Genomic DNA, 25,726 nt, shown 5'->3' with positions numbered 1-25,726 from the left:
ATATATTCTGTTAGTTGAGTTCAGTTCGATCAGTTCAGTTCAGCTCAACTCTAAAGAACAGGACCTTAGTGAGTTTTCAAACAAATGGAACTTTATTGTACATCTCCTTGTAAGCCGCTTTCTCTATCTCTCTCCTCTTACTTTCTCATCCTCAGCTCACTCCCTCTCACCATTATTAAGATCCTTCAATTTCACTTCTTTCCATCAACATATATAGCCAGAAGCCAGAAGGTGTGCTTGGGCAAGAATTATACATTTTCGGTTATAGTGATGCAACGAGAAGTTTCTATCACCTCTCAGATCAGTCTTTCACCAATTGATGAAGATATTTCTATCTATTGAGGTTGCCTCTGTTTGGTAAGCACTTTCGGTTGCTTTAAATGATTAGGTGCTAATATTATAAGTCATTTTAAATGATTAGAAGTGTTTGGTAGGTAACTGAAATAAAATATAAGGTAAAAAAATTAACTGATTTTGAAACGTAATCAAGACTAACGTCTGCATTTCAGCAGCTGAAATTAGGTTTACGAATGAAATATTGTAGCAACAACTAATCATTTGATTGTAATCTGCATGTTTATACCTTTAAGTTCCACATGTCCCTACTTTAGCCAATAATATAACACGTTTCAGTTATCCACTATACTTTCTGCTCATATAATTAACTTAGTTCCTTCATTTTATTCGCTTTCATACTGTAGATTGTGTGTAGTACTTCGTATTAGGTAACAAAAACCGAAAATGATAAAAGGTCACAACATGCGACCTTTAAGCTGTGTCACAATGATGACATGACATGCTTATGTGTCATAATTTAAATGGTAAACTAAAATATTTAATTTATATATCCTGTCTTAAATGGTTCATAAAAAGCTAGGAAAATCTTAATATTCTAATTTGTTTCCTTATTTATATCGACTACTTTATTACATGTTTTCATAGTAAAAATATTACATTGATAGTAAAAATATTATGATAACTCATAGCCTACGTGTCGCCTATATGTACCAATTAAACTGCGGCACGTAAGATTGCGACAATTAAATGTTGTCGCGCGCAACTTGCGACCTTTATCATCACCCAGCTACAAAGAATATATATACATCATATTAAGAGAATTATCGTTCATAATATTATAATAATATATAGCATTATAGCTACATTTTTAAAATCATAATTGTATATATATACGACAAAAATAAATTGATTAAATTAGTTCGTTGATAAACAAGACAAATAATAAAAGAATATTTTCTTAACAAGTGTCGGGGGACTCTCGTTAACAATTACATTATTCTTATAAAGAAAATAGTTATAAATATTATAATATATACTTTGTATATAGAATGCTAATTAAACTACTGGAAATTTCAGGTACTTAAGAAACTAGTTCTACCAAACATGTAACACAAACAGATACCTTATCGATCAGTTTCAGTACCTTATTAGTTTCAGGTGTTAACTTATCAGTTTCAGCTCAATTTCAGCTAGCGTTGCCAAACAGACCCGTTAAATACTCATTTTTGGGCAAACACCCGTTAAGTATTTTTTTTTCCAATGAGTATTTCATATATGGGTATCGTTTGTGATTTTAGTGGAAATATAATTCATAGAAGTGAAATTTGAAAGTTGAAAAGATATACTTTGTAGATAATGATCGAATTAATCTTGAGTGTTTAAGACGAAGATGGAGTGGAAAAACTTTGATGAATATATATGGATTAAATGGTGAATTGATGTTGAATGAGAAAGATGAAGTGGAAGATGTGTTGCAGCTGTAAATTACTTCGTACAACAAACATCAAAAGAAAAAATTGAAAAAAAAAACAAATTTATGGATGAAAGATAGAGTGACACATGTCATCTAATCATCTATGATTTTCCCTTTTAAATAATAGGTATAGATTAATGTGCATTGAGATTTTTTCTAATTTTTTTAACATGCAAATTACGTTTATCCAAAATCGGACATTAATAAAATGTGAAAGATTTGATGCCTCAATGACAAAATGTGAAAGATTAAATGCCACAATGAATTAATTGGTTAACATAATCCTTGGGTACAATTTATAACAAAATATTAAGACATTTACGTGATAATATAAAAGGCGAAATTCTCAATATATAAAAAAAGAATAGGACACCCTAAACAGAATAAGTAAAGGACAAATAGAGACGTAGAAAAGTATTATTTTAAAAATGAGCTATCATAACTCGATCGGGTGTTTCCTACTACTCCGTTTTAAAATAATCTTTATATATTTTCAGTTTTAGTCTGTTTTATAATGTTTTTCTTATTGTGCTATATTATATTTTTGGACATGCAAATTTAGTATCTTACACTTCCTACAGTAATACCCACACAATTTATAATTTGCCACTCGCATTCTATTACTTTATTCACAATTTTCTTACGCACATCCACCTTTTTACATATAACTTACTTTATCCGTATTTAATTATATTCACCCACCTTTTTTACACACTTTTCCAACATTTTCTTAATATTTGTGCAAATAATAACTGTATTTAATGTTTTACTCCCTTCGACCCTAATTTTTTTTTTCTCGTTTCCTTTTAATCTTCTCATTTCTTTTCTTGCCTTTTTAATCTTCTCTTTGTAATCTTAACATTGTAATTCTATTGGTTTATAAATAAAAGACCATGTAATATCATTGGTTGCTTTAAGTTTGAATGTATTAATTAGTTAATTTTTTTCCTTATCTTCTATTGGCTCACAACCTTTATACTCCCTCCGTTCCAAAATTATAGTCATGTTTTCCAAATTCTAGCGTCCCAAAATTATAGTTCTGTTTCTATTTTTGTTTTCCTGTGAAAATGAAATAAAAAAACAACAATTCCTTATGAAAGTACAACAATGATAATAATCTTATACGTAGTTTTCCATTTACTTTGATAACCGCATAAAATGACAACGGGAAAAAGATTTAGGAACGGAAAAGGTACTAATCATAACGGTATCATAAATAAGTTGGGAAGCCAAAAATCAATAATTTGTTTGGAAGATTTCCAAAAGAAAAAAAAACAAGTGTAATTCTGGGGTTTAGGTTTGTTTTGAAATGAAATAGTGAGTAGCAATTACTCCGTACTACTCTCTCCGTATTTTTTTAAGAGATACACTTGGCCGGACACGGGTATTAAGAAGAATAATTGAATGAAATAAAATAATAAAGTAAGTGGGGTTGGATAGATATTTTAATAATTAAATATGTGGGGACCATGTCATTTTGGTGGGTGGAGGCACGTACTAGTAGAAAAAACACTTGTTGAAGCCCCCCTGTTGAGGCGGGCAAAAAGTGATACGCCCCACTAGCCTCTGTTGGGGCGGGCTTTACATAAGTTCGCTTAATTAGCCTGAGCTGTTGTGGCGGGCTTACCCATGTTCGCTTCAATAGCTCTGTAAAAGCGAACATGGACCCAGCCCGCCTCATTAGAAGAATTCAGTCCTGGCGAACTTGCACTTATTCTCCTCAATGTTTACACAGCCCAATTAAATAAAGAGACCCATCTGTGCCTCACACATAACAATCACAGTTAGGGTTTCTACATTATCCTTTTTACACTTCATTTCCCTTGGCCGTTTTTTCTAACCTTCATTTCATCATTTCATTTTTTCGCTGAACCCCTTGTTTCTTCGGCCTTGTCGCATCCTTATCTCCATTCTTTGGATGCAATTTCATTCTTTGTTGAAGAAAATCGGGCTTTGATCGAATTTCTTCCGTGTTTATGGTTCACAAAGATGGAGAACATAAGCGAATCGTCCTCGGTAAGTATTTCAATATCTTGATACAAACAAGCTAGGTACCGATCCATTTCCTCGCCTTTTCAATTTTATTTTTGATTGAAATTTGATTTTTGTTATATTGTCTTATTTGTCTATGATTTAAGGGATGTTTATCTTTCTTTGTTAATTTTGACGATTTGCTGCATGTTCAATTAATTTTGAAATTTTGCGACAATTCGTTGATTTGATAATTTAAACAGCAAACATCGTAAATTATAGATTTTTTAATTTAGATTTTTCTTCGACTCGAGCGGTGGTTTTAGAGGCACCGATCTCGTTTTTTTTATTTATCTGTGCCGATAAAGCAAAAATACCATTTTCATGAGATCTATTTTTTTTATTTATCTGTTTTACCAGATCTGTTTTTTTATTTAATATCTGATTTTTTTTGTTAATTTCTCTTTCAGATATAGATTTTATATTGATCGGATTTTTTCTTATCTTATTTTTTCCTTTTTAGGATTTAATTTTTAAGTATAATCTTTAAATGAACATGATGTTTATATTTTCATCTCTCGTACAAATTCACGGCCATTGTTTTCCTATTACATTTACATTTTGGCTATAATTTTTATTTTTAGGTAATTTTTGACTTGCTGATATTTTCTTTTTTGCAGGTTGGTTATGCGTGGGAGATCGAGTTGCTGATTTGTGCAGTTTAGAATTTTGTACTCTGATTTATTAAGCTTTGTAAGCTAATGTAATACTCCGCACTATAGAAATTCAGATGCATCCCCTTAGAAAAAATGGGGATATGTTTTGTTCATGTACTCTATATTTTATTAATAATAATGAGAAAAGTATAAAATTTCAATGTTTTTGTCACCAAAATTTAATAACATGCGCGCTTACTAAGACCTTAAATAAAAAGAATATAAATAGTATAAAATGCAAATTTTACTTTTTGACCCAGTAATTGGTTGAGGCGGGCATTGAGTACGCCACAACATGATAGCCAAAAATCACCCAGTAATTGGTTGAGGCGGGCATTGAGTAAAGCCCGCTTCGACAAGTCTGTTTTTGAAGCGAACAAAGCCCGCCTCAACAGCTATTAGATCTGTTGCAGCCCCACCTACTGAAGCGAACAATGCCCGCCTCAACAAGGCCTAAAAGCCCCCCACAACAGGGGTTTTTTCCACTCATGCGCGTGGGTTTATGAAAATATTTGTTTAATAGGATGGTGGGTGATAGGTATATTAGATGTACTCCCTCCGTCCCGGAATACTCGACCCGGTTTGACCGGCACAGAGTTTAAGGGACTTGAATTGACTTATTTAATTTAATAGGTAGTAGTTGATAGTGGGGTATTATTTTAATGTAGTTAGTGGGAAATGTGTAAAAGGGTGGGGTTGGGGGAGAGTAGGGGTTGAATTTTTAATTATTTTTTGTATGGAGTAGGGGTAGGTGGGTTAATAGGGGTGGAGTGAGAAATAATATAATATTGTTACTCCCTCCGTCCCGGAATACTCGACCCGGTTTGACCGGCACAGAGTTTAAGGGACTTGAATTGACTTATTTAATTTAATAGGTAGTAGTTGATAGTGGGGTATTATTTTAATGTAGTTAGTGGGAAATGAGAGTAGGTGTTGAATTTTTAATTATTTTTTGTATGGAGTAGGGGGTAGGTGGGTTAATAGGGATGGAGTGAGAAATAATATTATATTGTTAGAGTATTTCCATTTTTAGAAACAGGTCAAGTATTAAGGGACGGCCCGATAAGGAAAACAGGTCAAGTATTCCGGGACGGAGGGAGTAGAATATTTCCATTTTTAGAAACAGGTCAAGTATTAAGGGACGATCCGATAAGGAAAACAGGTCAAGTATTCCGGGACGGAGGGAGTATTATTTAATTAGATGGTGGGGTTGATAAGTTACTAAAAATAGCAAGTGTATCTCTTAATTCAGGATTGGGCCTGGTTCGGGTTAGCTTTTGCATACAATTCAGGATTGGTTCATCTATACTATATATTAAAAGGCGTTTAAAAGAAAGTTTATGTGACACGTGACGCTCTTTTTATTAAAGTCTTTACCACTAAGCTATTACATGGGTTCATGTTATCATTGCAAAAAGAAACAATAATTAAATGTGAATGTCATTAATGTAGTAACCCGGGGCATCGCCCGGACCCAAAAACTAGTTTCAGATAATTTTGTGTCAGATAAGAATTGAGTTTGGATCAGTGACCATTAGGATTGGTTTGGGTCAACTTGTCTAGGTTAAAGTTAAACCCCTATCCTTTGATTGTCTCTCTCCTGGCTCCACTCCGTCTCTTTACCATCTCCGACTCTATGTGCTCAGTAGTCTTTTGGCATGGTTAATTGAGCAAAGAATGATGAGCACGAACACGGAATTATCATGGGTCGGTTATATTCCATCAGATGTGTGGCGTGGTATATTAGCGAGGCTACCGGTGAAAACCCTACTCAAATTCAGGTGCGTCTGTAAATCATTGTGTGAAATTATCGATTCCTCTGATTTCATTTCTGTGCATCGTACACTATTCTACAACAATTTTGCGAAAAACCATGTATTATATGGGGAATTTGAAACCCGAGGATCCAAAATCGTTATTCATTGTACTGACACATTTTGGAAAACTGATTACCTTTCCGAAATTCCCCAGTCATACTCACTTATTGGAAGCTGTAATGGGTTGCTTTTGTTGAAGAACCAAAATAAAGGGATTATATTGTGGAACCCTTCTATTAGGAAGTCCTTGATTCTCCCTTCTTGTTCTATTATTGGTTCTAATCACAATGTTTATGTTCTGGGATTTACCCCTTCTAATAATGATTATAAGGTGTTCGTGTTTCGGAGTGAGACATTTGGTCAAGTGGTGTTAATTGCAGTATATTCCCTCAATAATCACCTTTGGAGCGTTCAAACACCCAATCCAGTGGATGCGCGAAATTGGGGTTTAAGTCGTATGTCATATTGTCATGGTTTAGATTTGGAAATGGGTATGTTAACTGTGGAGGGGCAATACACTGGATTGGAAATGATCCACACAACTTTGACCCTCGACTTCTTTTCGAGCTAGGGACACATCTCATCTCTTTTGACTTTGAAGTTAAAGAATTTAGTGTTAAGAAACTACCTGATGTTACGAATGACAGTGTTGTCAAGTTTGTTTTCCTCCTTAATGAGTCAATAGCAGTTTTAGCTATGTCATCTGAAAGTAGTTGCATATGGGTTTTGGAAAAAGATGGTGGAGAGGATCCATGGAGACTGGTTTTCAGGAGCACCAAATTTGGAGGCCTCTAAGTTGCTTAAACCTTACAGTTCTCCGCATATAAATATTCACTATGTTCGAAACAACAATACGTTTTTAATCAATGCCCCTGAAGGTTTGATGTGTTATGACATTGCAAGTAATCAGATACAATGTCTGGGAAAGTCTATTTGTGGTAATTTATCTTTTGATACTTATGTGGAGAGTTTGGTATTGCACAAAGGATCTGAAGGGCAGACTTTGACATCCTTCCCTTAACAAACATGAATAGTGGAAATGGCTCTTTCTGAAAAATCACAGGTAATATCAATATCAATGCCGGTGCATTTTTGAGGCTTTTTCCATTAACATAATTGAATTCTTGTCAGCTCTACATGATGTAATTTAATTTTTTGTTGTTTTTCATTTAGTCATAATTTTCCCTTCACGCCTCATATAAAGGAGTCATGTTACTCATGTATCTGACTATCTGTTGAGCATGACACCAGAATAGGTACCGAGCTGATCTTTGAGAGATTCATATCTTGATATGCATGAGGAGAGTAAAGACTATGCATTTGCAACTGATTAATAATATAAATGTCTTATGCACGATACAATAATAGTATTAGCCTAATAGCGGGAGCATGTGGTTGTATACTTGCATGTTTATCAGGGAATATATCTAGGATGCAATCTTTTCTTCTTTGTGTGTGTGTGTGTGTGTGTGCGGAGCTTTGGTGATTTTGGGTAGTCATTCAGTCGAGTCATTTCTGCTTTGTTCATAAATTTATGCAAAACTGGTATTGAGAATGAAGTTAGACTGCTGAGTGCTGGCATAACAGACACAAACTTTGGAGTTGGCCTGAACTGATGGCCCTGAAAACAAGAAATGAGAATGTTAGTGAGATGTTTGGGTAGGAGTGCAATAATGTTATTTGAAGACGACCTTATTACTTGTAAATTAATTTACAGATATCCATAATTTATCCTGTCAGTCGACATTTAATCATGATTACACTTTAGACATGCGTTCTCTGGTTTATTTTTCTTTTCTATTTCATATGTTTATCATGCAAGAGGAGAATATCCTCAGTGATGAACGAGGATCAACTTCAACATCTGCAATGTTTTTGTTTTTATTTGTCCTTTTTTGGTTAGTCAAGTTACAATGTGTGTTCAAGGCTCTCTGCTTTAGACATATAATAAATATAAGTGAAATTTGGACTTTCTTTGCCCTTTACCTTGGGGTAATTCCATATAGTTATCAGATTGTGAATTTCATAATTTCTTTAGCTGATTTTGTTATCATATATTCTGAGGTGCATTTTCATGTGGCGGAGAAGCTTTATTATGTTATTTAGCTGACATGTTTTCTTTTTGAGTTTAGAGATAGACATGTTAGCATTTTACCTTGTTTTAATCATGAATCTCCTCGTGGAATCTACAACCGAGGCAATCAGATGGGCCGTGATTGAATTGTTCTACTCTCAAAACTAAACCTCAAACGCTCTTGTCTCCAATCCTTGCAACTGGACTCCACCCGTGCCTTCCTTCCCAGTTTAAAATGAATGTTGATGCTACTTTCATCCACCACTCAAAGGCATTGGAAATTTCTGGTGTTTGTAGAGATAGCCACCGTATTTGGATTGCAGGACTTACCTTCACCTGTTACTGTTCTATTCTAGCGCGCACTTTGGAGGCAGAACTCGCTGCAATTTATGAAGCCCTGAAATGGGCCTCAGATGGTGTTTGTTATTAATGCATATTGCAAATTTATTATGGACCTTATTCTTCATAATCAGGATGAGAATTATTACCATAGTTTCTGATTTAATATCTGAATGCAGGGCCCTGCTACGGCAAAAATATCAGTTATTTAAGTCTCGTTTGAAGGGAGGGAAGCTAACAAAGTAGCTGACATTTTGGCAAAGGAAGCTAATGTTTGTAATTTCATCAGGACTTAATTTTATGCCTCCCCCGGTCTGTATTAATGAAGTAATACTTGATTCGCAAAACTAATGTTTGTTTTGTTTGGATATTTAAAAGGGTGTATTGTAATATTTGTGTAGCTATGGTTCTTGCCTTAGATTGCTTTGCGTATTGCGTCACGAATGTAAGAGATTCATATATTACCAGTTTACTGAACACAGAGGTTACTAATTGTATGGGTATTTGGGCAACATGTTTGCTAGCAGCCTAGTAATAATGAAAGAGGTACACCGTAAATGGAATTTGAGGCTTTTAATGTGAGACGGAGAGAGTACTATTTATTCAGGTGTAAATATGTGATACACTACAGCGATGCCGGTGCATGCCTTAGCTCACATGTAAAATAGTAAAGGTCTGTTAACTATTGTGAGGGTTAGAATGAGGAACAAAATAGGATATGGTCGAAAATAAATAGACTTGGTTGATTGAATCACAAATGTTGGAAATTATGTTGAGAAAATCATCCATATTATTCTTTCAGCTTCAGATTAATCATAACACTTATGTTTTTCATTTATTTCATATTTGTATAGTTCGTATTTGAGAGTATGTATGGAAGAGATAATGACTATGTAGAAAATGGGTCATCTTAGATGAAAGGTTGATCGACCCCTCTCTCTCTCTTTTACCTCCAAATAAGTATTTATAGTAACGGGATTGGGACTTGATCGTGTAAGTGTGCTCTTTCGGCCTTAAGAAACTCTTTAAGTCTTTTCTGGTCGAATCATGATCTTGGACTTATGTGGGATATAGGCTATGATTGCTTTAGGCCAAAATGGGTAGGTCTATATTCGCACCCAAACAACTTGCTCTAAATTTGTTCGAAGATGGTTATGAATGCCTTAGTTTTCATGTGAAGGATTCATATAATCTAGTGTTGTTAATACCCCTTTATCCCTCTTTGTTCGCCCTATTTTCATGCAACTTGAATTGCATGCATGGAAATAAACAATCGAAATGTTGAATTAAAACACACTAAAATCTCCTACCGTTTTAAAACGGACCAGTCAAAATTTTTATTAGTGGGAGGTTAACTTTTGAATGAATGCTACAGGAGAAGAGTAGAAGATTTGGGGATTAAATTAAATTGACATTGAAAATAATTAAGATTGGAGAGTTAATGGGAAGTTGAAGAATGGGGAACATGAAGTAGGGGACGGTTGTTAGGCATAATAAAGTTGAGTGCTGATCCTAATTTTTGGTACTCCCTCCGTCCCATTTTATAATTTTGTTTCTATTTCGAGCGTCTCAACATTAAGTTTTTCACTTTTCCATGTACTATATTTCAATTCTTTCTGTACTATATTCCACTTTCTTATACAAATCAATTATCAATGTATTATATTCCATCTTTCTTAAAACCCGTGTTTTTAGTCAACGGGACGGAGGGAGTATAATTCTAATAAATTAAAGAGACGGGGATTAGTAGTATACTACATGAAAACTAATGACAATAAAATGGAATAATGAATGACCATTATTTTTTTTATAATAAAAAATACATAGAAAGATTAATAAAGTTTGGACACGTGTCTTCAAGATGGGATTGCTTATGTGTCATTGAAATGACGATGGTTATTCCATGACGTGTCTCCATGTGTCACGATAACTTGACAAGTGACATGACTTTGTCGTATCATGTCATACGCATATATGATTGTTTATTGCGTCATAAAAAAAATATTGTTACTCATCCTTGAACTCATAACTACTTATATGATAATGTTAAGTTTTATCCATCACTCAAATGATACAACCTGTGACTCTGAAACAATTACAAAGGAAAACAAATCGTTCTTTTAAATGTTCAAAAATTTAATGCCTAAATTTATGTACTACGCATTTGAGTAACAATTTATGATAACAATTTGCTTCCTAATTTTTAATCTTTTACTAATCAAATCATATATCTTTTCTAGAAATTTATTTAGAACAAAACACAAAACTATGAAATTAATAGAGAAAATAATAGGGACAAAATTATTACGTTGTCTTTTAGCTAATCAAATGTGTTTTTTTTTATCCCTCTAACTCAGTATACAATTGTAACTTATAGAGTAACAAAATTTCTTTTAAGTTATAGTAGTACAAAAAATAAAATTTCTCTTTAGTCCACCAATTGTTGGTTAACCAACTTAATTTTGAAACTGCATATATAATAAAATTCATATTATTTTCAAAATGCATATATAAAAAAGTTTATAAATAAATTGAAAAAAAAAACTATATGTAACACTCCGAGACATGGTACACGACACTAAATACCGAATTTGAACTAAAATTGCTACTTTTATTACTTTGTCTTCATTAGTTGGGGTTTAAGTTGTGACCATTCGGGTGACATTATATTTGGGTTAAGTCGTTAAGAACTTAAGATACTTTCGTTTCAACTTTCAAGTACGAGTTGAGTAGGGTTCAAGATCGAGTATTCGAGTGTATTGCAGGAAACAAAAGTTTATTTCAACAAATTTTCGTTTCGGTAACTCGGTATGTAGGGTTGAGTAAAAAAATCTGGCTAAATGGATATTCATATTTTCACGCTTTTTGGTTGAAATATTCGAATTTTTGAGCAAAAAATGGATCGACAACAGATCGTGATTCTTAAGATTTGATTATCCGGATCTAAAAAAGGGTTTGTAGACATAAATAACAAAATACGAAGTAGGAAGCTACATACTGATATAAAAAAATTAACAAGAATAGTACAATACTAAAGAAAATTACCGAATTTAGTTATTTGATAAGTTGATTATACTAAAACACTACATATTATATTAATGTGATAAATGAAAAAGAAACTCTATGCATTATAAAGTCATGCAAACTAAGGTTATTAGATTTACAATTGTCGTGTACATAATTTTTGGATAATAAAAGTATAGTTATTAACTACGAAGCTATGACGCCCAGTAGAAAAAAGGAATAAAAGAGCTTATCCTTAACGTAGTAAGAATTTGTTTTGCATTAACCGAATTCAGATTATTCGAATTTCTGATCCGGTTAAAACTAGAGCTGGCAATGGGTTGGGTCGAAATCAGGTCGACTCATTTATAAACGGGTTGAGATTTTCCCAACCCAACCCGACCTGTTTAATTAAACGGGTTGAGATTTTCAACCCAACCCAACCCAATTATAAACGGGTTGACCTGAAGTTGACCCGTTTAATTTAATTTTCACTTTTAAGTGTAAAATGATTTGACTATAGAATTGCGAGGTGATGTTTTTGTGGTATATCTCATAGCAAAAAATAATACCTCAATATGTATTTAACATGAATCAAAAAACGTCAAATAATTGTTCAATGTTGAAGGAAAAATGAGAAATAAAATATTTCAAATAACATTTTTCAGATCTATATTACATACTTGCTTGAACTTAAACGAGTTAGGCGGGTTATTTTCGGGTTGAAAATTTCAACCTCACCCAACCCATTTAATTAAACGGGTTGGGTTGGGTTGATCCATTTAATTATACGGGTTGAAAATCTTAACCCAACCCTTTATTATTGGGTTGGGATCGAATTGGATTGGTGGATTGGGTCAATTTTTGCCAGCTCTGGTTAAAACAGATATCCAATTGAAGCGGGTTAAATAGGGATCATGATGTTTATGACCGATTTTTCTTATCCCTACCGTCGGTAAGGCTGACGGGTTGGGCCATTTACAATTCGGTTCAAATTCTACATACTACGATTCAGTTTGGGTCAGGTCCGTTTCCGGTCGAGTCAATTTCGGAATTCGGATCATTTAGTTTCCCACACTCTCTTCTCTCTCCTGACTCCTCTGCATCTCCCGTTCGTCTACAGTCTACACTTTACCATCTCCGATTCACTGTGTTCAGGAGCCAAGAATGAGGAGCACAAAGAGGAAATCCGCATGGGTCGACAACTTGTCGGAGGTCAAGTATTTGCCATCAGAATTGTGGCCTGATATATTACACAAGTTGCCGGTGAAAACCCTACTCAAATTCAGGTGTGTCTGTAAATCATGGTGCTCAATTATCGATTCCTCTAATTTCATTTCTATGCATTTCAAGCTTTATTACAACAATTATGCGCGAAACCATGTATTATCCAGGGAATGGCACCCACGCGTGGGATCCAAATTCAGTATTCATCGCACCGACACATTTTGCAAAATTGATTACCTTTTCAAAATTCCTCAATCATATTTACTTGGTGGAAGCTGTAATGGGTTGATTTTGATGGAGAATCGAGAGAAACCGAATGAGATGATACTGTGGAACCCTTCTATTAGAAAATCCTTGATTCTCCCCCCTTGTCCCGTCTTAGGTCACAAACTTTATTGTCTAGGATTTACCCCTTCTAACAATGATTATAAGGTGTTTGTGTTTTGTGGTAAAGAAGTTGGTAAAATGATGTTAACTGCAGTCTATTCACTCAATAATCAACTTTGGAGGGTTCAAACACCCAATCCAGGGATTGCCCAGAATTTGGGTTTAAGTCGTAAATCATGGTCTGGACATGGGAATGGGTATGTGATCTGTGGAGGGGCAATGTACTGGATTGTAAGTGATCCACACAAAACTGACAGTCAAGTTTGTTTCAAGCTAGGGACTCATCTCGTTTCCTTTGACTTTGAAGTTGAAGAATTTAGCTTTAAGCAATTATCTGATGCTATGAAAGATAGTATTGTCATGTTTGTTTTCCTCTTTGGCGAGTCAGTAGGAGTTTTCACAATGTCCTTTGAAAGTAACTGCATATGGGTTTTGGAAAAAGATGGTGGAGAGGATCCATGGAGGTTGTGGTTTTCAGGGAAACCGGATGTGAATGCTTCCAAGCTGCTTGAACCTTACAGTTCTGCATTTTCAAAGATTATCTATGTTCAAAAGAGCAAAACATTTTTGATTAATACCACTGGATTTACGGTATCATACAACATTGCAAGTCACAAAATACAACGTTTGGGAAAATCTTTTCGTGGTCAAGCATCTTTAGATACTTATGTGGAGAGCTTGGTGTTGCATAAAGGATTTCCAGGGCAGACTTTGACATCCTTCCCCTAACAAGCATGAGTTGTGGACAATGGCTCTTTCTTTAAAGATCTAAGGTAATATCAGTATCAAAGTCTTTGCACTTAATTCGAGGCTTTTTCCATTTACATAATTACATTTGAAGTTTTGTAAGCTATCTCCTTGTTCCCAATCCTATAGCTCTTGCCTATGTGAAGCGTGAAATGTCGTAGGTTAGGGTAGTATTTGCTTTGACAGAGATGCATATCAATACAAATTTCGAAGGGGTTATAATGTTGAAAGCATGAATAAGAATAGGTGTTGATTTGGCTTTTGAGAGAATTATATCTTGATTAAGAACTATATCTTGATTATATGTAACTGACAATTAGTTATAAGTCTCTTGTGCATGATACAATAGTAGTATTAGAAATTTAGAATATTAGTGCAAACTATGTGGATGGTTCATACTTGGATGTTCATTAGGGAATTTCTAGCATTCTTTGCTCTCTTTGTGTGTGTGTGTGTTGGGGAGGGGGGATGGTGCAAGAGTGATTTAGGATACTCAGACAGTCGAGTCTTACATTTCTGCTCTGTTCATGGATTTGAAAACCGGAACCCTCAAAATTGTGTTCCGATGCTACTTTATTGCATTGAGAGTTACTGAATGAAGGCAAACTTCTGGAGATACAGACACAGAATTTGGGGGTTGGCCTGAAGACAAGAAATGAGAATGTTAGTGAGGTTCTTATCGTAGTATTGAAATTTCTGAAATTTGTCTTTTCCTTTGAGGCTGGTTATGTTACATGCAACTTGAGGCAGGGCTGGAGAATGTTAGTGAGGCGTTTAGCCGTTTAGCGCAGTATCAATGTTAAAGAGATAGCAGTATACCATACAAGAGGAATTTACTAGTCTCCTTCTTAAGTTTTTCCATGTTCAGAACAGTGGTATTTTTCTGATAAAGCTCAATGAAAAGCTTATATCTTTTAACATCTCAAATCATCAAATTCAACAGTTGGGAAAATCAATTGGTGGTAGTTTTCTTGTTGATACCTATGTCGAGAGCTTGGTATTGTACCAGTCCAAGTTGGCAGGCTTTGACATCCCTCCTTTGTCCTCGGACATGGGACACGGGCATGGACACCCCAACACTTCATTTTGTACTAAAATCATAATTAGCCTAGTCGGTCACTTCGACACGTATCCGTATCCTACACTAGTGCGTAGTACCATTATCCAAGTAACATAGTTTGTAAGACAATCATATATTGATTGCTGTTAAAGTATACCAAGTATGCAAAGATTACTAGTATTTAGCTTTGAATTTGGTGTATTGTAATGAACTAAACCAGTGTAGGAAGGGTTAGTGTAGGTATTGCTAATAGTTTGAGGAAGAAGGTAGTCGGTTAGTAGAGGGAAATGCGGATCAGAAAATGCTATAAATAAGGAAGAGTAGGCAAAGAGAAAGACATCCAGAATATTGAGTTGTTATCTTAGTTTTGTTTAGTAAATGGGAGGAAAACAAGCCACTCTAAAGCTTGTATCTATCAATCTGTTCTGTTTTTGGGAATATTAATCACAATTATCATCTTCTTTCTTTACTTCTTCCATATACTCCAATATGTTAGTTCCCTCAAAAAAAAAATGTTAGTTCTTAACATGCACATGATGCAATATGGGTATTAGTTGCAGTCATATTTGGAAATGTGGCATTATTATCTAGCGGGATTTTCTTAGGCTCTTTTCTTTTCCTGTTTTGGGGGTGGCAGGGGTAATAATGTGACTTGGGGTAGTAAGATAATTAAATCTGCCAAATCATCTTTCATGCTCCATTCATGTGTTGACAATGATGACGGTGTCTAAGCATTCTCAATGAATTTACATTTCAATTTATTCGAATTTAAAGTGCGAGGTTTGTGATGGAAAATCAATGCAAAAGTCTCAGTTGCCCCGGATACAATAAGAATTCCAATGAGGTGAAAAGTCTAGACTGTCTAGTAAAATAAATGCCAGAAGTTTGCCATAGCATCTCCTCGAGGCAGTGTTGGATATTCACCTATTAGTGAACCATCAGTTTTCATTTTAAACTATGACTTTAGGTGGCAGTAAAGATGGATGTGGCCGATTTTTTTGGAAAAAGCACGACAAGGCACGACAAAGCATGCTAAATATAGTAAAAATAGGCTTAGGCACGGCCGCCCGGCCCGGCACGAAATCCCGTGGGCCCGGGCCCTGTTTTAAACTTCCCAGGCCGGCCCGACATGAAGTTGAGAGGGCCTGGCTCGGGCCCGACCCACGGGCATCTTTAGGTGGCAGGCATAAATTATAGCATTTCTCATATAGTTTGACACATACTAGTACATTTCTGCCCCCTATGAGAAACTCTGTTCAGTTTTTCTCCTACTCTGCTCGGTCTTACATGTGATTTTCTGTATTTTGTTGGGGGACGTACTGAGGCAGTAGCCTGAAGTCGATTTGTCTAGGGGAGGGTCGCATAGCTGTTACATTTTTTTTGTCACGGTTCTGAACTCTGGTGGTGTAACTGATTAAGCAGTAAGGTGCAACTTTTGAATTGGATGTTCAATTTTGTGTTGTTTTCTGAGGTAGCAACCAACTTCTATGTTGGCTGTGTATTCTATGTCAAATTGAGTTTAAGTTGGAAACTTTATTATTCGCGACAACTGTTATAAGTTAGCCATGTTCTAGAAAATAGTTTATGGGAAGATAACAAACCTGCTGAGGTTTCAATTTTTAGTCTCAGTAGCACATGCCAGAGGTGAACATGTCATGAAGAACATTATATATATGATATATCTATCCACTGTCTTTAGTATCGCATTGTGCATTCTATGCTTCATTTGATATATGCCCGTATGGTGCATATACTTCTTCCTTTATTTTTCTTTAATTTAGAAGCCATCCATGAATGCATACAATGTGCCATATATGAAATACAAACTACGTCCTTGAGCCATTTTCGGAACAAATTTAGTTTCACAACAAAAGGCCAATAATTTACACAGAAATTTCTTAGAACCTACCAAAGTGACAGTTTTGATTTTAGATGTTCAGAGGGTGACCATTTTATTGTTTTTTCTTCTGATGACATCACAGTAGCAATGAGAGCATCACAAGGAACTGCCTTTTTATCCAGTTGGAATTGAAGCTGGAATTGAGATGATCTCCTTGATTGTAGTAAGTGATTGATTACAATCAATCAATCACAATATTTTATATTTGTATAGATATTAATCTATTATTATAGGATATCTTCTTATTAGGAAATTATTGACTTCGTAATATTCTTAGACTTGTATAAATACCCCAACATTAACGTTAATAAAATCAAGCTTTCTCATACTCTATCACAAACAACTAAAGCCCACTGCACTTCTTAGATTTTTTAAATTTGTATTGAAATGTATTTCTGTCAATGCGAATAGTACCTATGCTATTATCCTATATATATGATCACACTTACCCACAATACTAACCATAAAACACAAATTAAATTACAGCATGAAGCTGACATAAATTCAATAATGTTAGAAGTGACTGATCATAAATCGTAATGGTATCATAAATCGTAATTGCCGGAGGACAGCTATATACCGACGGAGTTGTTAGTGGAGGTGTTGGCAAGGTTACCGGTGAAAATCCTACTCAAATTCAGGTGTGTCTGTAAATCTTGGTGTCAGATTATCGATTCCTCTGATTTCATTTCTATGCATCTAAAACTTTTCAACCACCAAAGTTCTGAAAACACTCGTGTATTAGGCATAGAAAAGTCTTGCCACCATACTCAATTCACAATTCGTCGAAGTGACTCATCTTGGAAAACTGCGGATCTTGGTAGAATTTTTAATTTATCCTACTTAACCTATGGAAACTGTAATGGGTTGATGTTGATGATGAATTTTTTTACGGAGGAGATGATATTGTGGAACCCCTTTACTAGAAAGTCGTTGATTCTCCCCCCTTGTCCTTTAGGATCTGTTGATAATATGTTAGGATTTGCCCCATCTAATAATGAGTATAAGGTAATTGCCTGTAGGTTTAAGTATATTAACGGTGTTAGGTCTTCAGAGGTGGGAATTGCTTCTTTTTTGCTCAATGATAACCAATGGAAGATCAAACCTAAATGGACAAATGTCTGGAGTTGGGATTCATTAAAATATGGACCACGACGCGTTTTCTGTGGAGGGATTTTGTACTGGATTGGACATGATCCACGATTAAGCCAAAAGACTCATCATCTTCTCTATGTGAACTTTGAAGTTGAAAAATTCAGCGTTATGCAATTGCCGGAGGCAGCGAAAGAAAGTATTGTGAAGTTTCTTTTCGTCCTTGGTGAGTCATTAGCAATTTTCGCTATGTCCTGTGAAAGTAGTTGTATATGGGTTTTGGAAAAGGATGTTGGTGAGGATCCTTGGAGGCTTTGGTTTTTAGGTGATCCGGATTTAAATGCTTGTGAACTATTCAAATCTGTCACTACTGGATATCCATTTTCAAAGATTTTGTATGTTCAGAAGAGCAATGCATTCTTGATGGTTGAAGAGATTGAGAGAGATGGGACAATAAAGTATCAACCGATATCTTATAACATTAGAAGTCACAAACTACAAGTGTTGAAAAAACCTATTCGCAATGAGATATATTTAGATACTTGTGTGGAGAGCTTGGTGTTGCACAAAGGATTTGAAGGGCAGACTTCGATATCCTTCCCCTAACAAGCATGAATTGTGGAAATGACTCTTCCTGAAAGATCACAGGTAATATCCATATCAATGCATGGTGAACTTATTTTGAGGCTTTTTCCATTAGCATAATTGAATTCATGTCAGCTCTACATGCTGTAATTTAATTTGTGCTGTTCTTCGTTTACTCATAATCTACCCTTCATGCCTCAAGGGTACCTACTTTTGTTGTTGGTTTTTTGTCATTGCTCTAACATTGTAGAGTATTGTGGTAGTGAATGTGAGGTGTTACATGCTATTAGTATCAACGTAATGTTAGCTTGAACCAAGAGACTCGTCTTTTCCGAATGAATTCCCGCCTCCCCCTTTTTGACAGTCTAGCAAACTTCTGCGACATCACACTCCCATGGTCATTTCCGCCTCCCCCTTTTTGACAGTTAGGTTGATGGAAGGTTAAGCTGGAGTCGTAACTGTAACTTCCGTTTCTTTAAGCTAATATTACCTAGAATGGTTCAGTGGAATCTGTAATGAGGAGCATATTGGATGTTCTATATATAATCTTTGGGGCATTATCGAGTTTTTGTGATTTTAGTTAGCAGCCACAGTGGACTTATATTGATGCATGCTCGTGTACAGAGAGTCAGTATTGCTGTTGATCTTTCTTTTATGGTTGAACTAGGATATCGCTTTGTAATGGTTATACGGCATGACAGGGATCCTGGTGTCTAGTAAAGATAACAGTATATCAGCCATCAATACTAATTTAAGGTGTCTAACTCAAATCAATTTCTTGTTTTTGTTAACTCTGGAAGCTTTATTATTTAACTGACATGTTTTCTTTTTGAGTTTAGAGATAGACATGTTAGTACTTTACCTTGTTTTAATCATGAATTTCCCCGTGATTTCTACAACCAAGGCAATCAGATGGGCTGTGATTGAATTGTTCTACTCTCAAAAACAAACCTTAAACACTCTTGTGGACTTGCCTTCACCTATTAAAAATGAATGTTGATGCTTCTTTCATGCACCATTCAAAGGCATTGGAAATTTCTGGTGTTTGTAGAGATAGCCACCATATTTGGATTGCAGGACTTACCTTCACCTGTTACTGTTCTAGCGCGCACTTTGGAGGCAGAACTCGCTGCAATTTATGAAGCCCTAAAATGGGCCTCAAGAGGGTGTTTGTTGCATATTGCAAATGTATTATGGACCTCCTTCGTAATTACTTCGTATCTGAATGCAGGGCCTGCTACGGAAAAAACCGGGTATTAAAGTCTCGTTTGAAGGGAGGGCAGCTAACAAAGTAGTCTTCGTAGTTTTGTAATTTCATCAGGAAACTGTAGTCACTCCCCCCTTCTGTATAAATGAAGTTTTAATTGATTTCGCAAATGATCCTCAGGATCTGTTGTGTATGAATGTGCATGGGACAAGACCATTTAAGTTAATTTATGATTTCCTTTGAACCAGTGTGGAGATTGGTGGAAATAACTACTACTTATTAGATTAAGATATGTGCTGCAGTATATAATTAACTCGCGTTTATTATTTGGTTTTTACACTTACAGGGATGCATATAATTGACTCTGTGAGGTGTTTTAGCTTTGATGAATTTGGTCTTGAACTCTTGATATGTATTATTGGTCTTTGTACTCTTAATAAGTATTCTGCAGTTATTGGCTGTGACTATTAACACTTGGAGAGCAACATACTTTATATGCACTATTTGTCTGAGTTTGAGAATGTTGCCAAATATGTTTCAGAGTTCACGACATTATACTATGCCCAAAAGCCACTTCAACCTTAGCTTTCTCCTCACTGCCCAATAGGCCCATTACCCACAAGTCCACAAAGTGGCTACAATCTATTACCCAAAATTTGAACTTATGACAATTCTGGTCAATGGGTTTGGTTCGGGTTTAATTACGGTTGATTTTGGGTAATTGTGTCAAATATATATCATAAATAGTGTAAAACTTGATACTAATAACATAATGAGATCACCGAGTCAAATCGGGTTGAATTAAGGTCTTTCGGGTTTGGATTTTTCTTAGGATCTTTATGTTAGGAGTCGGTTAATTAGGTCAGATAAGACATTGACAGCTCTAATCTTGTGGCCTTGTTTAAATATGTCGTAGTATGTAGTAGTAATTTTCTCAATTTTTTTTTATAGAACAAAAGGTCTTGTGCGCACAAGGTATACAATAAATTTATTGTACACCAAGATAACTTTAACCTTTTTTTTTTGTAACTTTAACCTAGTTTTGATTAACTTTTATATTATTAAAAAAAAATTGATAGATAAATATTTTAAAAAGGTTAAATGATTAATTTTATACATTATTAGTTATTTTGAAGAAATAAGTTTTACTAAAATGAAAAAAAATTATCACTGAAAAATAGATAACTTTCACATATATATGCATAACTTTTAAGCATTTTGGGTTAACTTTTACTCCAGTATACAATATTTATTATACACCCATTGTAAATAAGAATTTGTGTTTACAGAAAGAATAGTAATGTGCCGTTGGTACTTTTATCCGTAATTAAGGGTGTTAGGATAGAATTATGTATCGTATTGTAGTTCGAGTAGGAATAGGTATTACTTTATATTAGAATTTTTATAAATTAATATCTTTAATAATTTAATTACCTACCTCTATATCTATGTTTCCTTAAAATATAATCCTACGCTATTTCAGAAATTTCAGGTCATTTTAAATAACAAACATTAACAGAATCCAAACCTTGGTAGCCATTAAGCCAAGGCATTCATTAATATCTTATAGTTCGAGTAGGATTAGTTATTACAATTCGAGTAGGATTATAATATTACTTCGCATGTATATATATTGAAGAATTATCAACGAGAAGGATTGAACTGAAAATCGATTGAGATCAATCTATTAAACATATAACAATAACAATTAACATCGTATATATGTTTTACAAATTAATGGCGTGGGTTCGAGATCAAATCGACGGTGTAAAATCAATTAAGATGAGACAACTCATGATAGAAGTTGTCTGTATTGCCATGGTGGTGATTGTTCCGGGGTTGAAACGATGGAAGGAGCGTCCTTGATGTCTTGAGTTCCGATCACGTACGGTGCCTGCAAGATGAACTCCGGGCCAAGGGGGGGTCCCCGAGGCGGAGCCTCCGACGCTCAAGTCAGTACAATTGATGTATAAAATGAGGTGTTTAGGGGAGAGAGAGAGTAGGGTGGCTTCTCTAGGGTTCGAGAATGACCCCTTTACCTTGCCCTTTGAGGGGTATATATAGTGCCTTTGTTGGGCCTTTGAGGCCTTGTAAGGGATATTGGGCTTGAGTGGATTTTATTGGCTTTTGGGTTAAAATGGTGGGCCCATTTTAACACCCCAACAAATGCCCCCCAGACCCAATTCTATTTGAAAAATGGGTTGGGTTTTGATTTTGATCACTTCCAAGTGAAAGTCGATTTCAGCTCAGAATTTTAACCTCGGCTCGGATTGTAACATCGGTTCGAGTTGTAATCTCGGCTCGGATTTTACCTTCGGATTTTTGTCCTTCGGATTTTTACCTTCGGCTCGGTTTTGTCCTTCGGATTTTTACCTTCGGCTCGGTTTTATCCTTCGGATTTTTACCTTCGGCTCGGTTTTGTCCTTCGGATTTTTACCTTCGGCTCGGTTTTATCCTTCGGATTTTTACCTTCGGCTCGGTTTTGTCCTTCGGATTTTTACCTTCGGCTCGGTTTTATCCTTCGGATTTTTACCTTCGGCTCGGTTTTATCCTTCGGATTTTTACCTTCGGCTCGGTTTTGTCCTTCGGATTTTTACCTTCGGCTCGGTTTTATCCTTCGGATTTTTACCTTCGGATTTTACCTTCAGCTCGGACTGTAACATCGATTCGAGTTGTAATCTCGGAGCGATTTTTAACCTCGCTCTTCAAATCCGGAGATCTGTTTAAGAACGTGCTTCTAAAATCGGCTCGGATTGTAACATCGGTTCGAGTTGTAATCTCGGAGCGGCTTTTTACCTTCGGCTCGGATTGTAACATCGATTCGAGTTGTAATCTTTGAGCGATTTTTAACCTCGTTCTTCAAATCCGGAGATCTGTTTAAGAACGTGCTTCTAAAATCGGCTCGGATTGTAACATCGGTTCGAGTTGTAATCTCGGAGCGGCTTTTTACCTTCGGCTCGGATTGTAACATCGATTCGAGTTGTAATCTTTGAGCGATTTTTAACCTCGTTCTTCAAATCCGGAGATCTGTTTAAGAACGTGCTTCTAAAATCGGCTCGGATTGTAACATCGGTTCGAGTTGTAATCTCGGAGCGGCTTTTTTCCTTCGGCTCGGATTGTAACATCGATTCGAGTTGTAATCTTTGAGCGATTTTTAACCTCGTTCTTCAAATCCGGAGATCTGTTTAAGAACGTGCTTCTAAAATCGGCTCGGATTGTAACATCGGTTCGAGTTGTAATCTCGGCTCGGATTTTACCTTCGGATTTTTACCTTCGGTGGTCTCAGTCGCAAAGCTTTGATGGGTATAGACCTCAGCAATCGAGCTTCTGAAGTTTTGGTTATGAGCCTCGACCTTGTCTTCGGCACTGAGCCCGAGAGCTTCGGCATTGCTTGAGAGCTTCGGCGCTTAGTTCGGGAACCTTTGGTTGGACTTTTGTAGGCGTGCTATTTTGCCCAGACTCATCAGTTGAGGTAGTATCTGAACTTGCGGCCAACTCGCTGCAGTCATTGATATCCCAAAATGGCACAAAATTGTGTAGCTAGCCCGACAAACAATAGTTTGACATCCTGAAGCTTATTTTTTTTGTTGGAGCTTTCCTCTTTATCATTAATTAATGTAAATAGGGACCTACAAAACAAATTGCAACTTGTTTTAATCATTTACCGCCAGGAAGATGCTTTTCTTGTAGTAAAAGATTGTTTATCTTTTAAACAGATCTTTCTCTTGGCTCTTGATAAATGGAACTTGGTCATTAGATGTTTTGCTGATGCGTAGCTCGTAATTGATTTGTTTGTTTGCGACTGAAGTGTCGTCAAATGAGTTTGCCAAACACATTATCCACCTTCGAATGATGAAGATTTGTTAGTAAACTAGTAGTTCTGGCTGGCTATCTTCAAATTTTCCGGCCATTTTTGTGCTTGAACACGATAGCCATGTAAGAGTGGATCTTCATGGGTTATTGTACTCTCTCCCCACAGACGGCGCCAAATTGTTCCGGGGTTGAAACGATGGAAGGAGCGTCCTTGATGTCTTGAGTTCCGATCACGTACGGTGCCTGCAAGATGAACTCCGGGCCAAGTGGGGGTCCCCGAGGCGGAGCCTCCGACGCTCAAGTTAGTACAATTGATGTATAAAATGAGGTGTTTAGGGGAGAGAGAGAGTAGGGTGACTTCTCTAGGGTTCGAGAATGACCCCTTTACCTTGCCCTTTGAGGGGTATATATAGTGCCTTTGTTGGGCCTTTGAGGCCTTGTAAGGGATATTGGGCTTGAGTGGATTTTATTGGCTTTTGGGTTAAAATGGTGGGCCCATTTTAACACCCCAACAGTGATGATGTTATGGAAGGCGTTGATATGGTACACTGATTGTGAATTTCCGATGAATGTTGTCCTTTCAGGAAGCATGGAACCTGGTTTCAAGAGAGGAGACATATTATTCGCCGTAGGGGAAATCTTAACAGCTATAAAGATCCTATTCGTGTTGGGGAAATAGTTTTGTATAAGGTTGGTAATCATAAAATTCCAATTGTACATCGAGTTATTGAGGTTCATTATGAACGAATAGAAGATACCGGTGGTCGAGGATATGAAGGAGTTGTTAAAATACTTACTAAAGGTGACAACAATCAAGTAGATGATCGGGGTTTGTATGGCGGTCAACATTGGCTTCAACGACACCATATCATTGGTAGAGTTCAACTATTAGTACCATATATTGGATGGTTTTATATCTTCTTCTTTGAATACCCAATGATGAAGTATCTATTCTGGGTTGTTTTCATAGTTTTGTATTTAAAAATTTTTATCAATGAGAATGGCAAGGTTTGATCGGACAACATTGGGAGGGTATTAATATGCCTCCCCAGGTGTGTATTAATGAAGTATTACTTGATTTGCAAAACTAATGTTAATTTGTTTGGATAGTTAAAGGGGTGTATTGTAATATTTGTGTTATAAATGAAGGACCTTTTAGGCTTGAATGTTGATTTGTATGACAATTTGATGTTTGAATAATGAGAAAAATTAATTAAAGAAATTAAAACACACACAAAGATTTAAGGTGGTTCACTCTTCAATGAGCTACATCCACCATATTTAGGGTTTCAACCTCACTTGTGTTTCTCTCTCTTAATTCTGAAAATCTCATTACATTTGGTATTTATAGTGCTAGACATCAAACCAATCTAAGGGACAAGAAAAGGCCACGTCGATTGAACCTTGCGGAGAAGAAAACAGTTTATCCGCAGAGTTCGGTCGAACCTTTAAAGGGTTCGGCCGAACTTACCCAAAGTTCGGGCGAACCTCCAAAATCATAGCTACTGATCTCTTTAGGCCGAACCACCTAAGAGTTCGGCCGAACCTGCTGCAGGTTCGCCCGAACTTCCCCTGCTGCATAACAGCTTCTCGCAAAACAGTCATAACTCCCTCATTTCTCATCCGGAATGAGCTTATGACCAGGCGTTGGAAAGCTATTGAGCCAAGCTTTCACCTCCAACTTGGATCAACTCAATCTAATTAGTAGATAATGAGATATGTCTATTTGAAGTCAGACCTTCCACTATAACACCCTAACACATCCTTCAAGGAAGATTCGAGGCACACGTAACAATTTGTGTAACTATTGTTCTTGCCTTGGATTGCTCTGCTTATTGTTGTACCAATGGCGGATCTTTGTTGTGGCTGGGGTGGGCCTGGCCCCCCGGCCGAAAAATTTTGTAGTGTATTTTTAGTTACGCCCCCCCTAAAATTTGTGTATAATTGTATAATTACATAGTATATTGCTTAATTTTTTTCTACCGGCCCCCCTCGTAAAACCGTTCAAGGTCTGCCA

The 25,726-nt window shown here is 36.0% G+C and overlaps 1 protein-coding gene and 1 long non-coding RNA gene across 8 annotated transcripts; both read left to right on the top strand.

Moving 5' to 3' along the window:
- The first annotated feature begins 6,001 nt into the window (after nt 1-6,001).
- On the top strand, nt 6,002-9,181 carry LOC130460996 (uncharacterized). Its single transcript, XR_008921277.1, has 2 exons — nt 6,002-7,338; nt 8,868-9,181. It is a non-coding gene; the product is annotated as an uncharacterized lncRNA (long non-coding RNA).
- A 3,493-nt stretch (nt 9,182-12,674) lies between these two features.
- On the top strand, nt 12,675-20,143 carry LOC110788137 (F-box/kelch-repeat protein At3g23880). Of its 7 annotated transcripts, none has more exons than XM_056828070.1 (3): nt 12,675-14,078; nt 17,095-18,752; nt 19,921-20,143. In XM_056828070.1, the coding sequence occupies exon 2, from the start codon at nt 17,706-17,708 to the stop codon at nt 18,708-18,710; it is 1,005 nt and encodes a 334-aa protein (XP_056684048.1). In that variant the 5' UTR covers nt 12,675-14,078; nt 17,095-17,705; the 3' UTR covers nt 18,711-18,752; nt 19,921-20,143. The 7 variants fall into 7 exon arrangements, 5 of the variants coding, with proteins under 5 accessions (XP_056684048.1, XP_056684049.1, XP_056684047.1 ...); XM_056828071.1 differs by having other exon boundaries at nt 19,795-20,143; XM_056828069.1 differs by lacking the exon at nt 17,095-18,752 and having other exon boundaries at nt 12,707-12,980; nt 13,086-14,078.
- The last annotated feature ends 5,583 nt before the right edge of the window (nt 20,144-25,726 follow it).

Source organism: Spinacia oleracea, chromosome 5, assembly GCF_020520425.1.
Source record: "Spinacia oleracea cultivar Varoflay chromosome 5, BTI_SOV_V1, whole genome shotgun sequence".
NCBI lineage: Eukaryota > Viridiplantae > Streptophyta > Magnoliopsida > Caryophyllales > Amaranthaceae > Spinacia > Spinacia oleracea.
This window is presented reverse-complemented; position numbering and strand designations above follow the sequence as displayed.

Coding starts and splice junctions, on each gene's coding strand:
- LOC110788137 (XM_056828067.1), top strand. CDS start 12,859: ATGAGGAGCACAAAGAGGAAATCCGCATGGGTCGACAACTTGTCGGAG.